Source organism: Sus scrofa, chromosome 6 (genome assembly GCF_000003025.6).
Source record: "Sus scrofa isolate TJ Tabasco breed Duroc chromosome 6, Sscrofa11.1, whole genome shotgun sequence".
Taxonomy (NCBI): Eukaryota; Metazoa; Chordata; class Mammalia; order Artiodactyla; family Suidae; genus Sus; species Sus scrofa.
This window is the reverse complement of record NC_010448.4, coordinates 89,532,644-89,549,055: the sequence shown is the minus strand read 5'-3', so window position 1 is coordinate 89,549,055 and position 16,412 is coordinate 89,532,644. Positions and strand designations below refer to the sequence as shown.

The 16,412-nt window shown below is 51.2% G+C and overlaps 1 protein-coding gene across 4 annotated transcripts in view; it reads right to left on the bottom strand.

Annotated features, from left to right (window-relative positions):
- The window catches only part of ZNF362 (zinc finger protein 362), a 41,324-nt gene that overhangs the window by 6,094 nt on the left and 18,818 nt on the right, over nucleotides 1-16,412 (bottom strand). For all 4 annotated transcript variants that reach the window (XM_021095853.1, XM_021095854.1, XM_021095852.1 and 1 more), the window contains 5 exons: nucleotides 15,333-15,396; nucleotides 14,915-15,161; nucleotides 11,438-11,759; nucleotides 10,545-10,769; nucleotides 1-79 (listed from right to left, as the gene is read on the bottom strand). In XM_021095853.1, the coding sequence (XP_020951512.1) occupies nucleotides 1-79; nucleotides 10,545-10,769; nucleotides 11,438-11,759; nucleotides 14,915-15,161; nucleotides 15,333-15,396 (937 nt within the window). The remainder of the gene's footprint in view (nucleotides 80-10,544; nucleotides 10,770-11,437; nucleotides 11,760-14,914; nucleotides 15,162-15,332; nucleotides 15,397-16,412) is intronic.

Here is a 16,412-nt window from a genome sequence, read left to right as displayed (position 1 = left end):
CTGGAGGTTGGAGAGCTGAGTGAAAGCCTTTTCGCAGCCAGGATGTGGGCACTTGTAGGGTCTGTCGCCTGTGTGGATTCTGCAAGGGGCAGCCCAGTGAGGTGGAGTCCCTGACTGATCTCCCAGGCCAGCTCCAGCCCCTGAGCCCTCGGCTGGCCGGCCCCCACCTCTGGCCCCCAAGCCTCCCAGGCTCCACTCCACACACCCTCCTCAGCGTGAGGCCCAGGCAAGAGCTGGGGGCTTCAAGGGCCACCCCCTCTCCTTTCTTCCCCAACCTCCTGGCACCTCCTCGCTCCCCACCGATCCCCGCTGAACCCACCCTGGCCCAGACCTCCGGGTGATCATGGTGGGCTTGCTTGGACTGCGCCCGGCCCTCTCCTAAAAAGGCCACCTGCAGACCATCCCACTGCGAAGAGCGCAGATTCACAGCTCCGCCCTGCGCGGTTTGCCTTTTCCCTCAGAAGGAGGCATCTCCCTCTAACTGGGAGATGCCTCTATTTCCTGCCCCCTCCTCATGCCAGGTACATGTCTATGACGGCCATCTGGTCACCCCAGTGACTGGGAAGGTAGGACACAGCGGCCCCGAAGGTCAGCCCCACCGTGTCCTTCCCATGAGCCCCTTTTTGTTCTCGCCCTGGCTCTGCCACACACTAGCCAGGTGACCTTGGTTAAAAACCCTGAACCTCAGTTTCCTCATCTGCAAAATGGGTATAAAGATATCGTTCCTACGTCACTGGGCTTTGTGGAGGTTACACTAGACCACACATGGAACGGGCTTAGCCAAGCACTGGCACAAAGTCAGCACTCAGTAAACACTTGCTATTAATATTAGTATTCATTCACTCAACAATTATTCTATCAGGTTCGCATGTGCCAGGCACCGCGCGGGGTGTTTGGAACCTATCAGTGAACAAAACAGACAAGACTCACTGCCTCATGCAAACCATGAGTGTGAAATAAAGCACACGTAGCAGGTAATAAGTGCTGTGAGAAGAAACAGAGCAAGGTGAGGGCATCATGAGTGCCCGGGGGCGGGGCAGGTACCATCTTAACTAGGGTGGTCGGGGTCGCCACTGGGAAGGTGACTTGGGGGCAGTGACTTGAAGGCTGATGGCCGCATTTTCTGGCAGCTGTTGCAGCTCGTGCTCCTCCAACAGCCAGGTGAGGATGGGGAGGCTGGAGAGGGGCTTGGATGAGGTGTGTGTGTGGGGCTCAGGAGCGCGGCGCACGCAGGGATGGGAGGCCCCCTGCTTCTTGCTCATCTTCAGTTATCTGCTCTGGCAAATCCCGTGCCAAGCAGGTGGGCAATGAGATGCAGGCTGGACCTGAACCTCTTTTGCCTAATTTGCTGATGAGCACTAGATGGAGGGAGAAACCAGCGCTGGCCGCACGGTCCTGCTCCTTCCCTAGAGCCCCAGCCCCCCTACCCCTCGCCGCCTGGGTTTGCTCTGCCCATCAGCAGACTCATGGAGCAAACCAAGGCCCCTTGGGCTGGGCTGGAATAAAGAACACGGTGCTGTCAGGAAGCCCAGGACTTTGACTGGCCACTCAGAGCTGACAGTTTCAATTTCTTTCTGTTCCGGGCCTTTGATGTGTGCTTCGGCCTCACCTCCCTGCTTCTGTGCCCTGGTCAGGGAACTGTTTCTCATCTGGCCACTGTCACCTGACAGATGCTTCTGCCCGCCGCCCCTGTGCCCTGGCTGCACCCTCCTCTGTCTCCTCTATGAGACGGGGAACACTGAGGGCAGGAAGGGCTCGTCTCAGGCTGCGTGGGGACAGGCCGGGTGCTGCTGGGCCAGCCCAGTTCTGAGGACTCCTATTCTACCCACATGTCTGGGGGTATCACATGCTAGGGGACATCATCCCAGGTGACTGCACCCTGTCTCTACAATGGAAGGACCATGGGGGGTCACCTGGACCAGCCCCCATCTCTGCGGCCAGAATCCCTCCAGTGCATCCCATCCCAGTTCCCCTCCAGGGCTGGGGAACAGGTCAGTGAGGGGTCAGGGGGCAGAGGGCATGTACTGATTTTGTTTGAACCTCACAAGGCCCACCCCCGGGGTCTGCACCTCCCACTGCTGCCCAAGTCACACCTCTTCCTCACCCTAAGGCTCCAGGTCCGGCCTCCCTCCGGCCGGGCCAGCGATCCAAGTCCCTTTCTACTTTCCATCCTGTGTCCAGGCTGCTCCTCTTCCGGGCACACTTGTCCTCAGCGAATACCTGTCTAAAGGCCAGGTTCCCATTCTCAGTGTAAAAGTGCTGGATGGGGGCAGCGTTTCCTGACCCCCCCCAGACTAGGCCTGGCCCCCTGCAGCCCCTGCATGCGGGCACATGTTTTGTTAATGTCCAGTCACGCCTCCCTCCCTGAGAGCAAGGCTGCCCTTGGTCTCATTTATCGCCTTCCTCCCAGAGCCTGGCTCAAGCTCAGCAGAGAGGACTTGATACCTAGGAAGGTGAGTTCTTTCCTCCTGAAGTCAGTCACTGACGATAGTAATACGCTCCACATAATCAACAACACCCATTCCTCAAGGGTATTTCACACACGTTTGTCGACTGACTGACTGACAGTCCTCCAGGAACATCAAGTCCTTCCTCAAGACCTTGCTTCTCTGGCCTCCACCTCAAGTGCCAGAGCTGCCCAGCCTTCTTCCTGGACTCCCAGCTCAGCCTCTCCCCTCCTCACATCCACCACCACAGCAGCACAAGGATCTGACCTTGTCACAGCCTTGCTTTGTATCCCCCACTGTCTCTGCCTTGTCCAGGACAGAATTCAAACTCCCACCATTCACAGTCTAAAGCACCCCTGACCACTGCTTTCCCCAGCAGGGCATCTTACCAGTCTCCCCATATGCACACGCAGACACATCTGCCAGCAAGCCGCTAAGCCTTTGCTCATGCTGTTCCCTCTGATGGGAACACTGGTCCCATCTCTCACTATGGACCCTTCAACACCCAGCTCAGATGATCCTCCCCAACCTCCAGCACATACTTCCCTCATTCATGGAAATGTTCACATCCACCAGCCTCTCAGGTCGTGGTGGGAGTTCCTTTGGCCCAGAGCCTGCCTCTGACTGCTGATCTTCATTCCGCATGGCACCCAGCAATGGGCTGGCTCAGAGGGGCATCGGGGAGCCAATGTTCCCACAGATAACTGGGCCCTGAGCTCTTCAGCTCCTGATTTTCAAGACAGGGCCAAGCCCTCAATCCCAACATCAGAATCCTCTCTCTCCAGGGCATCTTCACCAGAGGGGCACACCCAGCCCTGATGCCCACATCTGCCCTGACGGGGAGCTCACCACTGACTCCAGGCCTGTGTAGCATAGGGAGGCCGAGCTGAAATCAGTGCCCCTGGGCTGCTCCTTTACCTCCCTGCCCCAGACCCAAAGCCTTGCCCTGCTCTCCTGCTTGGACCTCACTTCATCTGAGCATCTTCTGCATCCCGACACCCTCAGCCTCTTCTTCCCTCCAAGGCATGGGCTGCTGCTCTGGGTCGCATCTCACTTCCGCCTCCTCTTAGCTGGGTGGCCTTGGGCAAGGGACTCTGCCCCCGAGGCCCAGCTTCCTCGCCTCTAAAATAGGGATGATAGGAGCTCCCTGGTAGCTCAGTGGGCAAAAGATCTGGTGGTGTCACTGCTGTGGTTCTGGTTCCTGCCATGGCACAGGTTGGATCTCTGGCCCAGGAACTTCCACATGCCGCGAGTGCAGCGCCCCCAAAGAAATAATGAAATAAAATGGGGGAAATAATAAAGACTGAGGAGTTCCCATCGTGGTGCAGTGGTTAACGAATCTGACTAGGAACCATGAGGTTGCAGGTTTGATCCCTGGCCTCGCTCAGTGGGTTAAGGATCCAGGCATTGCTGTGAGCTGTGGTGTAGGTCACAGACGCGGCTCAGATCCCACATTGCTGTGGCTCCGGCGTAGGGCAGTAGCTACAGCTCCGATTAGACCCCTAGCCTGGGAACCTCCATATGCTGCACGTGCGGCCCTAGAAAAGGCAAAAAGACAAAAAAATAAAATAAAATAAAATAAATAATAATAATAAAGACTGAGATGACTGTAATTTGCATAAAGCACATCCCTAAGGTATTTCCACAGTGTAGTTTTTAATACATGCACATCTATTTAAGATAAACAATTTATGAAAAACAACAAAGGGGGGAATTTATTTGAGGTTTGAATAAAATTGTTGAGGACTGATTATCATTTATCCTTTATTTTCCAGGTGATAAATGGCACATTATCTTGAAGGGCTTCATTCATGCTGTGCTTTGTAACTAAAACAATGGTAGATATAGAGAAAGTGAACCTTTGAGATGGTTCTCTGTCTGCGGCTCCTTTCAGGTTCCTTATCTCTTATGCAGAAACAATTTCGCACCATGTAAGGACTTACTTTACCGATACCTTGTATGTAAACACCCGTGCGGGCCAAGCACTCCGAGCTCTCAGACCAAGAGTAGTTGCTGCTGGGATGTTAGAACCATCACTGTCATCGCGCTGGAGAAAACAGAATGACACCTACCCCTGCCACAAGTGTCATCACACAGGCACACAACATCTCACAGCCAGAAGGAAAACAAGGGCAAAAACCGCTCTGCTGGAGTTCCCGTCGTGGCTCAGCAGGTTAAGAACCCAACTAGGATCCATGAGGATATGAGTTCGACCCCTGGCCTTGCTCAGTGGGTGAAGGATCTGGCGTGGCTGTGAGCTGTGGTGTAGGTCGCAGACACGGCTCGGATCCCTCGTTGCTGTGGCTGTGGCGGAGGCTGGCAGCTGCAGCTCCCGTTTGACCCCATATGCCCCCAGTGTGGCCATAAGAAGAACAACAAAACAAACCCCGCTCTGCTGCCGGAACAAATAAACAAACCCAGAGTCTCACATACGTTCCCCAAACAGGTAAAAACTTGAGCGAGCCCTTTCCTAAACCTGACTAACTCCCACGTAAAACAAGGTTATCTGGACTGCATTGTGATTCTCTGAGACAGATATGTGATCTTAACCAGATGTTGCTGGCACCAGACAGCCGCTGTATCTTCACCATGAACAGACTCGCTACCAATTCCTATTTACTGTCTCCTTAAATGCACGCAGTTTTACAATGTGCGGGCCAATCCTTCTGAGGTCTGCGTTTCTGCAAACACATTGCAAAGCACCTGCTTTTTCTTGCCCTGTTGTGCCTTCCTTTCGCCGACGGAGGTCCCTCCAGGATCCTCCAGAATCGCCAACGCCACTCAACCATAGGAACCCAGCCATGCTCCCAGGCACACCGCTCACAACCCCCAGGGGGTCCGGCCCACCCAGCTGCTGGCTCTACTTTTATTACCTGAGCCAGGCTGGTTCCATTTTGACATGACCTTCTTTTCCCCCCTTTAGCGTTGGCCTGACAGTGGGAAGGTGGATTTGATTAAATGCCCCGACTGCCTGATTCTCTAATGAGGGGCAAAAAACCAGAATTCTCTGTGGAATGGTAGCAAACAAGCAACCTGGCATCTGGTTGCATCCTGACGTTTGGCCTTTTCTGCTGTGTTTGTCTAAAGGCTTCGGGGACTCCTGGGCACGAGCAACACCCACCTCTTTGTCACTGGGTTAGGACGCACTGGTTTGATTACACACACCACTGCGTAATGCCTCATAATTCGTTTCTAAATGTTGATAGGACCTTCTTGTGTTGTTTGTTTGGTTTCCAACCACGATGAACTCAGGTCACTCAGAAGAAAAAAAGAGCAAGAGAAAAAACATCGTGCCCCCAGGAACAGAGAACCATCCCTGGACAAGGAACGTTCTGACAAAATCTCCTCCCTCGAGGCCTGTTAATTTTTTGTTGCTTGTTGGGTCCTGGTCTTAAAACATATTTTTAAACAAATGTCTACTTCGGAAAACACTAGGATCCTTACTGAGTATTCCCTGCTACTGTGTTCATTTCCTACCAGACTTCCTACTACTCTGCCAACTCTGGGCTACGGCCTTTCTTAAATCCAGGCCCCGAATGCAGAATAATAAAATATCAAGGTATCTTTTACACCCAAACAGCCCTGGCATTTCCAGCTAGCCCTTGGGCAACACCAAAGATTTGTTCCCTCGTTTTATAAAAGCTCTTAACGAGGGCATGGTTTATAGTCTCCACATTTTCATTAGCCAAACACTAGAGTGAAAGCCGTCCTAGGAAGTTTCTAGTATAAGAAAGTTGGCAAATCAAAAGAAAAGGGGCTCAATCTCCCAGAGTTAATTTTATGTGTGTATATATGTAATTATATATAATTTACATAAATATATAGTCATCAGAAAAAATACATAATTACATAGAATATAAATATATACACTTGTGTACTTTTTAAGACAGGGGAAAAAAACCAACAACTTTTTTTTTCTTTTTTTAGGGCCACACCCGCGGCACATGGAGGTTCCCAGGCTAGGGATCAAATCAGAGATGTAGCCACAGGCCTGCACCACAGCCCCAGCAACATGAGGAAGGGAAAGAACTTTCCATGCAGGGGAGCAGTGGAGGCACACCCCCTGAGTGGGGCAAACTCTGTGTGTTCTGCAACATCTGAGACACATCTGTGACCTACACCTCAGCTCACCGCAACGCCGGATCCTTATCCCACTGAGCGAGGCCAAGGATCAAACCTGTGTCCTCTTGGATGCTAGTCAGATTCGTTTCTGCTGAGCCACAATGGGAACTCCCCAACAACTTACTTTTATTCGGAGATTAGCACCATAAGTATCCAGAGAGAAATGTCTTTCAAAATATTTTTTCTAGATTTAACTACACTTATTAGTGCTAACCATGATGCTTGCTTTATGAGATCAATTAAAAGACTGAGAAGATGGGTCAATACCTTCGCTGCCTTACAGTATGCTCTGAGTCTAAAAAATTGATAAGGCACAATACCTGAACAGAGCATGCCACGCTCCTCCCTTCTGATATTGTTGATTATATAATAACCGGACCAGAGTCATTTAGTCTCATCAACAGGTCTGACCTCCACCCTCACACTTGCCTAAAGCCTGTGCTTCAGATCAGAGGTTGAGTCTTCCTGGGGCTCAGCAGACGTCAGCTGTAATACAGGAGGATAACCAACAAGATCCTACCGTGTAGCCCAGAGAGCTATAGTCAATATCCTATATTCATGGCAAAGAATGTACTTTTTAAAGTAAACCCTTATGTGTGCATAACTGAATCACTGTGCTGTATTATAGCAGAAATCAACACAACATTGTAAATGAACAATACTTCAATTTTTTTAAATGTAAAATATGAAAATTAAAAAAAAAAAAAGGTGACCAACTCGGCAGAGGACTGAAGAGCCAGTGCACTTGGCTCTTCACACTTTGGGGGATCACCATGGGCCATCTCCACGACCAGACATTGCCTGAGGCCAAGGCAGGATCCGAGAGTCTCAGGTCTCGAAGCAGACAACTCTGCAAAGCAGACTAACTCCCCAAGTTCAGGGAACAGGGATTATGACCTAGGACTGGATGAAAGTGATTTAATTGGGCTTACTGTTCTATTTTCTAAGAGGCATATGAGAAACCCTTTTTTTTTTCTTTGATCTATTTCTAATCCTCAGTTTAGGAGGCTATATTGGAACGAACTGGGTTAAAATAATCCTTGAGTGGTGCCTCGCTCCAGCTAACCCTTCAGTATTTGGGGGATGGGGGAAGAATGACAATTTAACATAGAGATAAACTAATAAATTATCAAGGAAGTTTTAAAATAGTAGTTCTATTAAAAAGATGTAACTGGAGTTCTCATCATGGTTCAGCAGTAAGGAACCCCTCTGGTATCCATGAGGACGCAGGTTCAATCCCCGGCCTCACTCAGTAGGTCGGGGATCCGGCGTTGCCGTGAGCTGTGGTGTAGGTCACAGACACGGCTTGGACCTGGTGTTGCTGTGGCTGTGGCCGTGGCATAGGCTGGCAGCTGCAGCTCTGATTCGACCCCTGACCTGGAAACGTCCACAGGTCCCAGGTGCAGCCCTAAAAAAGACCAAAAGATCAAAATCAAAATCCAAAAAGTAATTGGCCTGGTCTGCAAAATTTCTTGGAACAACTGCTAAAAAATATTCAAAGTGCCTTTTCTGAGACCTTTTCCTTTTCACGACCACTGGTTTCTGTAAATAGGTTCATGAAGAATCTGTCCTTCTTTCTTACAGGATATGATTGGGCAAATCAAATGTGTAACCATGACCAGGCCAGAAATGTCACATTTAAAGACAAATTTCATTTAATTAGGCATGACAAGCCTGACAGGAAGAAACGAGGCCTGTCTGTCCTACATGGGAATGCTGCCTCCCCAGCTTTCTGGAAACAGGACGGCACCTACTCCATGGCTTGTGGAATCCCTGCCATTCAGGTTATGAAAAAGTCATTCCTGCTAACATAGAACCACTGACAAACTTGAAAAGATGGTACCCTTCCCGTTTCACGTAGCACAGGCACAATCTGACAAGAGGTGAATTGAATGGTTCTAGATTCCTGACCTTAAATAGGAAATTAGAGCGATCTTAGATTAAACAGTACGATAAGAAAACAAATTTTTCAGGCGTTCCAGCTATGGCAAAGTGGGTTAAGAATCCAACTGCGGCAGGCAGCTTGGGTCTCTGCGCAGGCGTGGGTGTGATCCCCAGCCCCGTGCAATGAGTTAAAGGATGCCACATTGTCACAGCTGTGACATAGCTTGCAGCTGCAGCTCGGATTCAATCCCTGGAACTTCCATATGCTGTGAGTGTAGCCATAATTTTTTTAATTTAAAAAAAAAAAAGAAAAAAAAATTTCACACACATACAGATTAAAATTATGGGCCAGGGGCTTTACAAAGTCCCCTGACAGAAGTTAACGCTCAAACCTTGGGGTCACATGCTCTAATTTCAATAACCATTTAGCCAGGAGGACTTTGTTTCTAGATCAGCACCTCGTTACACACAGCTATGCACATAAAATTAGCCAAACTTAAAAAAATAAATGCATGACAAAACCAGGAAGTTTCTGAAACAAACCTACGTGGTCAAATCCATGCCTCAGGGGGCGTGGGAACAAGAAAAGCAGACGGAGGCCATGTCCTGCTGCCATCGGGTCATTTGTCTCTTACTATCAAACCTATAGGCCCCCAAGTCAGAGCAACAGCCAGGACATCTTGCATCCTGGGATAAAGTGTACAAAGACAAGGAGAGACATGGATAAACCACCACCACCACCAAACAAAACCGAAGGTCCCTCTGTCTAGCCTTGGTCCCTGAAACAGAAAAAACCCTTGAGGACTCTCTGTGAGCAACAAACTCCACAACCAAAACAATTTTACCCCTGACTTTCACAAGGCTGATATTGGCAGACGCACAGCCGTGCTGATAGATAGGAGAACCGGCATGTGAGAAAATTGCTGTGCTGCTTCTCCTCTGAAGAGAGGAACTGTAATTTGGTAACCTTTAGTTTTTTGTTTTTTTTTTTTTCTTTAAATACCTATGGTATTTTTATTTGGCAAGCCAGTCTTTCTGAGGTCTATCCTCTCCTACAAAAACTCTTCTTTCCTGAAAGCATGTGTATCTCTGAATCTCCCTTTCACACATGCGACTGGACTGTACACCCTAAGAGGGCAGGAATGTGGGTCTGTGCTGTTCATCACTGTATTTCCAAGCACCGAGGGGCACAGCTGGCATATAGTAGAGACACTGTAAATATTGGTTAAGTGGATGACTCATGTGCCCTCTAAAAGCTAGTTCTATTTATTCCACAATATTAAAAAAACGCCTCAAGGCTTATTATGTGCCACCCACTGGGGATGTGGAAGTGGAGGAGACCAGGCCCTTGCCTTCAAGAGCCCCCAGTATACTGGGGCGGGGGGGGCGGGGGGCAAACGACCAGGCAAGTATAAGATGGTCTCCCACTGCTGGGATGGGGAAGCCCAGGGCCTGTGGAACCAGATCAGGGGAGTCCAGGAGGACTTCCTGGAGGAAGCTGGACTGAAAGATGGATCGGAGAAGGTGAGAGAAACAGGGTAAAGGAGGGGGAGAGTGTTTCAGGTCAAGGCCATGGCATGTGCAAAGACCCACAGACGAGAAATAGCAGGAAGGGAGTTCCCATTGTGGCTCAGTGGTTAACAAAACTGACTAGGAACCATGAGGTTGTGGGTTCCATCCCTGGCCTCGCTCAGTGGGTTAAGGATCTGGCGTTGCCGTGAGCTGGTGTAGGTTGCAGACAGGGCTCGGATCCCGCGCTGCCATGGCTCTGGTGTGGGCCGGCAGCTACAGCTCTGATTAGACTCCTAGCTTAGGAACCTCCATATGCCGCAGGAACAGCCCTAGAAAAGGCAAAAAGAAAAAAAAAAAAAAAAGAGAGAGAGAGAGAGAGAAATAGCAGGAAGGGCAGTGAGGTAGTGAGAGCTGAGGCCAGCGAGGTCCACAAAACCTGTATCATAAAAGGCCTTGCATGCCAAGCAAAGGCCTCTGGTCTTGATCCCCTGAGGGGAACAGTCACCGAGAGAAGGTCCTTGTCCCTCCTTGCACCAGGAGCAGGTGCTGCAGCAGGGCAGCACCAGGCAGGCCACTTACCTGGTGTGCTGTTGGAGGTGGGAGAGCTGTCGGAAGGACTTATCACAGTAGGAGCAGTGGTAGGGCTTGACGCCCAGGTGGATGCGCAGGTGCTGGGCCAGGTAGGAGGCGTTGGCAAAGGACTTGGAGCAGTGCGGGCACTTGTGGGGCTTGGCCTCTGTGTGCGACTTGGAGTGGATCTGCATCTCGGACTTGGTGAAAAAGGTCAGCGGGCAGACCTTACACCTGTGGGGCGAGAGGCAGGTTCACACCTGGTATAAGATCCCCCACGCAGTGCCTGGGCAGCTCAGGGGAGACCTTCCACCACAGAGGGACCTTGCCCCAGGGGTAGAGCTTCGCTGTGAGGGCGGACTCCCAGCCTGGATACCCTCTAATCCGGAGAGGAAAGAGGAGGCATATTTACAGCAGGCTGGGGACCTCGAAAGACTGGCTGGTGAGCCATGGCTCGCCGGGCGGGGCTCCAACACTGCCGGTGAGAAGTCCTCCACCCTGACTGTGCTTTAGAATCCTCTGGGGAGCTTTCTAGAAAGGCTGACCCCAGGCCCTCGGCATGTTAGGTCAGAATTCCTGTAGGTGTGCCCCGGCACTGGCACTTTTGGAAATTCGATGCTAAGGCTGAGGCTTGGGAACACTGCCTGAAGACAGGAAAAAACAAATTCTCACGATCCCAGGCTGCAGGTGGGGCCGCGCCAGCCAGAGACCATCGTTGAAGGGGTGTGCGTGGGGCTGGCCAGGAGACCCCGCCCACTGGACCGTAGCCCCGCCCCCCTCAGCCTCCGGGGAGGCTCTTTCCGGTCTCCCATCCCCCCCTTCTGGCTGGGCTCCTGAAGCAGCCCTAGGCACCCGGCCTCTGTCCCAAGCCCACAAAAACCCCCTCCCACCAAGACCCCCACCTGTATGTCTTGCCCTCCTTGGCAGTCTCGCCCGAGGCCAGGATGGGGTAGGGGACTACGAGGACAGGCGGCCCCCCTGGGTTCTCCGCCTTGATCTTTTTCCGGCCGCGCTCAGACTTGGGGGGGCCAAGCAGGCCGTGGCCCTGGATTGTCTTGATGGAGTCCAGGAGGGGGGGGCTGGTGATCCCTGAGATGAGGGTGGGGGACGAGGCGATGAGGCGGCTCTGGCTGGTGGTGGTGGGTGTGGACGGGGTGCTAGTACCCGTGCCGGCACTCGACTCAGACGTGCTCACAGCAGGGGTCCGGGAGGAGAGCCCCAGACCTGCGAAGACATGGGGGACAAGGGTGAGGGGTAGCTGCAGAAGCCAGCTCAGTCCCCGCCACCCAGCTATGTGACTGGCAGGTCACCAGCCTTTCTGAGCCTCCCCTTCCCTTTGTAAATTATTACTCAGGGGTAACTAAATGAGAGAGAGAGAGAGAGAGAGAGAGGAGAGAGAGAGAGAGAGAGAGTGTGTGTGTGTGTGTGTGTGTGTGTGTGTGTGTGTGTGTGTGATATGCCTTAGATACCTAAGGACTAAACTGAGTCCTGTTATCTATGACAGGGGCACTGTGGGAACCATTCAAACAAGAAACAAGCAAATCCAAGATGTTCACTACTGTATTATTTATGACAGCAAAAATTAGAGCCAACTGAAACATGCAATATTAGGGAAGAGTTCAATAAATTGTGATCAATCTCCTCTACTGAACAGTAACTACCCATTAAAAAGAAGATTGTAAAAAAAGAAAATTTTAAGGCACAGAAAAAGTTTTAAGTAGGAGATGGAGATGCAGCAATGGATGGTAGAATTAAGCGTAATTTTAAAACAATTTTTTTTGGCCTAACTGTACTTTCTGATTCTTTAACAATGAACTTTTCCTCTTTTTTTATTTCTGTAATAAAAGTTATTCTTCTAAAAGCAAGGAGACCAGAAAACATCTACGATATCAGGTTAAGTAGACAAAAAGATGAAAATGGTAACAGATTAAAACTATGATTTAAAAAAAAAATCAAAAATTTGTGCATTGAAAGGACTAATATCCAGAGTTGGCACAAGCATTGTGTGTGTGTCATACATGCTGGGAATGTTTATTTATCAACCTTAATGGAGGGCGGTTTGGCAACAGTCACTTAAATTTCAAATGTACATAATTTTTGATGAAGCAATGTGGATACTTGAAATAGCTCATAAAGAGATCTTTGCACATGAGCACAAGAATTGGTGTACTTGAACCTTTCATACAGAACTGTGATCAGACAAAACTAAACACAACCTACTTGTCTGCAGCAGGGGCTATGTGAAGAGACGTGGTCCATCCTCGATATGGAGGACGGGGAAGCCACAAAAGCAAGACACTTGTCGGGCAGTGATGTAGAGGGAATGCCAGCGTGCTGTCAGGTGAAAAAGCAAATCACAGACAGTACGGACCTATCTATTTAAAAACACACATCCAAACTACATATGTATATGCAGACAATGTACGTGTGTGTGTGTGTGTGCGTGAAAGCAAAGGAACAGATCTGAGAAGAGACACGCCAAAACTGTGGGTCTCTCAAGGGAGGGAGAATTTGTTGGTAAAGGAGATGTTCATACTTTATGTATCTGCTTCCATATTATTTGAATTTTTTACCTGGAGAATTCATCCATTTTTTACATCTGTGATTAAAGGATAAAATAAAATAAATTACAGAGAAAACATGAAAAATGCTAACAATAGTAGGACTAGCGTTAATTTTTTATTCCTTTCCGTTTGTCGGCCATTTCCTAGAATGACTATGAATTACCTTTATAATAAAAAATGCACTCAACATGGTTTATGATAGAATGGTGAGTAGGAAAAGAAAGTTAAAGTCATGGGAACAGCCCCATCACAAGCTCAGCAAATCACACCCACATATTAAAAAACAAACAAAAAAGATGGAAAAGGAAGGAAATGGTCTAAAAGGCTGCTGGGTTATGAGCTGGGGATTACGATCGATTTTTTTTCTTAGTTTCTCTTTTTTCCAAATTTCCCTTAATGTGCTTATATTACTTTTTTAATATTACTTTTATAATGAAAAAATAAATTTAATAAAGTAATAATAAAGAAGGAATGTGCAGAGTGGCTGGGGCCTAGGGGAGGCTCACCGGGCCCCATAATTCTTGGGCATCTCTGAGACGGAGGAGGGGAGGAAAGAGGCAGAGGCATCCAGCTGGCGGCGGGGTGAGCTCTCCAAGGAACAAAGGCCCAGCCCCAGTAGTCTCCAGAGAAAGCCTGTCCACCAGGCGCTGAGGTGGGCACCAGGCAGCCCAGCCCCATGACACTGCCTGGGATGTCCTCCCACCCCCAGGCTCAACCTATTCAAGCCTGAGCTCGCATCTTTCCCCTACTCCGTCCTCCTACTTCAGCTCACTTCCATCTCACTGCCAGTACCAGGGGAGTCTCCCTTACCTCCTCTCACTCCACACCCCTACATTGGGCTCAGCACCAAACACACCTCACATCTGCCCCCTTCTGCCCATCCCCTCTGCCACTGCCTTGCCCAGGCCACCACCCTCTCCTGCAACTCTCCCCACCTCCATGCTTGTCTCCCCGCAAGCAGGTCTCCACCTTGCCGCCAGACCCAGCTTTCTAATCCAAATCTGAGTGTTTCCCTCATCTACTTAACAACCTTCCATGGCTCCCACTGCCTGAGGGCAAAGCCCAAGCTGCACCCTCACGATGTGGTGCCTACGTCCTCTCCAGCATCAGCAGAACCAGGAAGAGCAAAAGGGTTCGCCCACGGGCTCTGGAACCACACTGCCTGCCTCTACCTCTTCACAGGCTGTGACACTGGGCCTCAGTTTGCTCATCTGTTGAATGGAGATGTTAGGCTGAACCACACGAAACTGCTGTTTTTATGAGACAACCTAACAATAGCCGCCTCCCTGAAGGGCCGGCAGTAAGTCAGCAATGCTAGGGACATTCACAGGTGCTCACCTGGAGGTAGCTGCCACACTGTGATTATCATCACCACCACCACCTTTCCGGCCTCCCCACCCGGACACTGTCCTACTTTGCTTTCTGCACACGTTCACTTTGCTCGTGCCATTTCCTCCTGTTGCTCCGCTTCTCTAATCTACCGCCAACCCTTCTTTGCACTGGGACTCCTCAAGGAAGTCTTCCCTCACCCCTCACCCCACAAGCGCAGTTAGCGTTCTCTGGATTCCCGAGGTCCTCTACGTGGATGTGGCTTCCCTGGTGAGTGCTCCCCCGCGGGCAGTGACCAGCCCTCACCCTGCCTGGTCAGCTTAGTTCATTCCAGTACAGAATGGAAGGAAGTCTCTTGGCGGTGACGTGGGGGAGCTTCCCGCACCCACACCCGCCCTGCCCACGCCCCGCCCCACCCTGGCCACACCCACCCCCGGTAGTCTCCACCCAGCCCTCGCCCACCCCGCTCACCCCGCCCAGCAGTACCTGTGACGGTGCTGGTAGCCGGCCGCGCGTGCAGCGCTACGTCGGGCTGCGGCACGGCCTGCGGGTGCAGCCCGGGCACCTGCTGCAGCTTGGGCAGCGACATGACGGCCTGGCTACTCTCGGCCGGCGCTGGCGGCACGAGCAACGGCTGCTGTGACGAGGCCGACGTGGGCGGCAGGTGAGGCGGTCGGATCTTCTCCGCCATCAGCTGCTCCTTGATCTTGTTAATCAGGACCAGGTTGTCCAGCTGCGGGCGGGAGAGGACAGGGACTGAGGGGGCTTGGGCCGCGCCCGCCCCGTCCCCGGGCCGCCGGGCCACCCCTGGGCCCCTTGCCCCACAGGCCACAGCCAAAGCCCGGGGCAAAGCAGAGCAGCTCCGAGAGGGGGAGGACGGCGGAGGGGCGACGCTCCATCTTACCTGGCTGGGCATGGTGGGAGGTGGGGGCCAGAAGTAGGGGTTGTTAAATCGAGGCTCGGCCATCCTGCGGGGAGAGAGCGACTGTCACAGGGAAGAGGGCCCTCCCCACCGGCCAGGGGCGAGCTCCCATCAGCTACGCCCACTCAAGTCTGGGCCAGTGTCTGGGATCCCTGCCCCCGTGGGACCTCACCCCGCAGCAGAGCAGGCCTCCTACCAGGCCTGGAGAACATCTCCAGGCTTAAAAGTCTGGAATTCAGTGCCTCCCTCAGTGGGCCCCAGAGGAAAAAGACCATACCCAGAACAGAGTAACGCCCAGCCCCTTTCCACCTGGGGTCACCGTTATGCCAGCAGACCAATCTCTAGCCCCCGGGAGGACCCTTGGCCACAGAGTCAACCCAATGGACTCACACAGAAGCCTGCTGTCCAAAGCCAAACTGGAGAGTACTGGGGCACCTTTGTAAATGGCCACAAAAAAGAGAAAACTGCCCCTCCTGGATCCCTGCCTTTCTGACCCATGGCCCCACCAGAACATAGGGGGCAACTTGAGTCATCGGATACGGGTGTTCTGAAGGACGACTTGGCAGGATGATTTACGGAGACCCAAATGATTATAGTAAATTGCCCTCTGACCCAAGAAATGGCACTTCTGGAAAGTTATCCTCAAGAAACAAACACGACTAGGTATGACATTTTACCTACAAGGATTGTCAGAACTCTGTGTTTAAGGAGGGGGTCGAGGAGGCCGAGGCTAGGGCTGCTTGGGGATCCTCAGTAGGAGTACGCAGCGGTCTGTCTGGTGGCCCTCACCTCTGGTGAGTTCTGTGCAATTAGAAGGGCTTTGCAACCTGGGCAGGATGAAGGCTAGGCCTCCAAAGCTATCTTTGTCTTCCAGAGGGCTCAAGTCTTCCTGAGACCCTAGAGTAAGTCAAGAAGTGACTTACAGGGACCATACTGGACAGAGGTTAAGTCTGGCTCCCTATCAAGTTTCTCTCTCTCGTATAGAAATTACTAATTAAGTACCTACTGGTAATGGTCACTTAAATGGAACTGTTTCTTTTGAAAGGCAAGGCTGAAATGAAG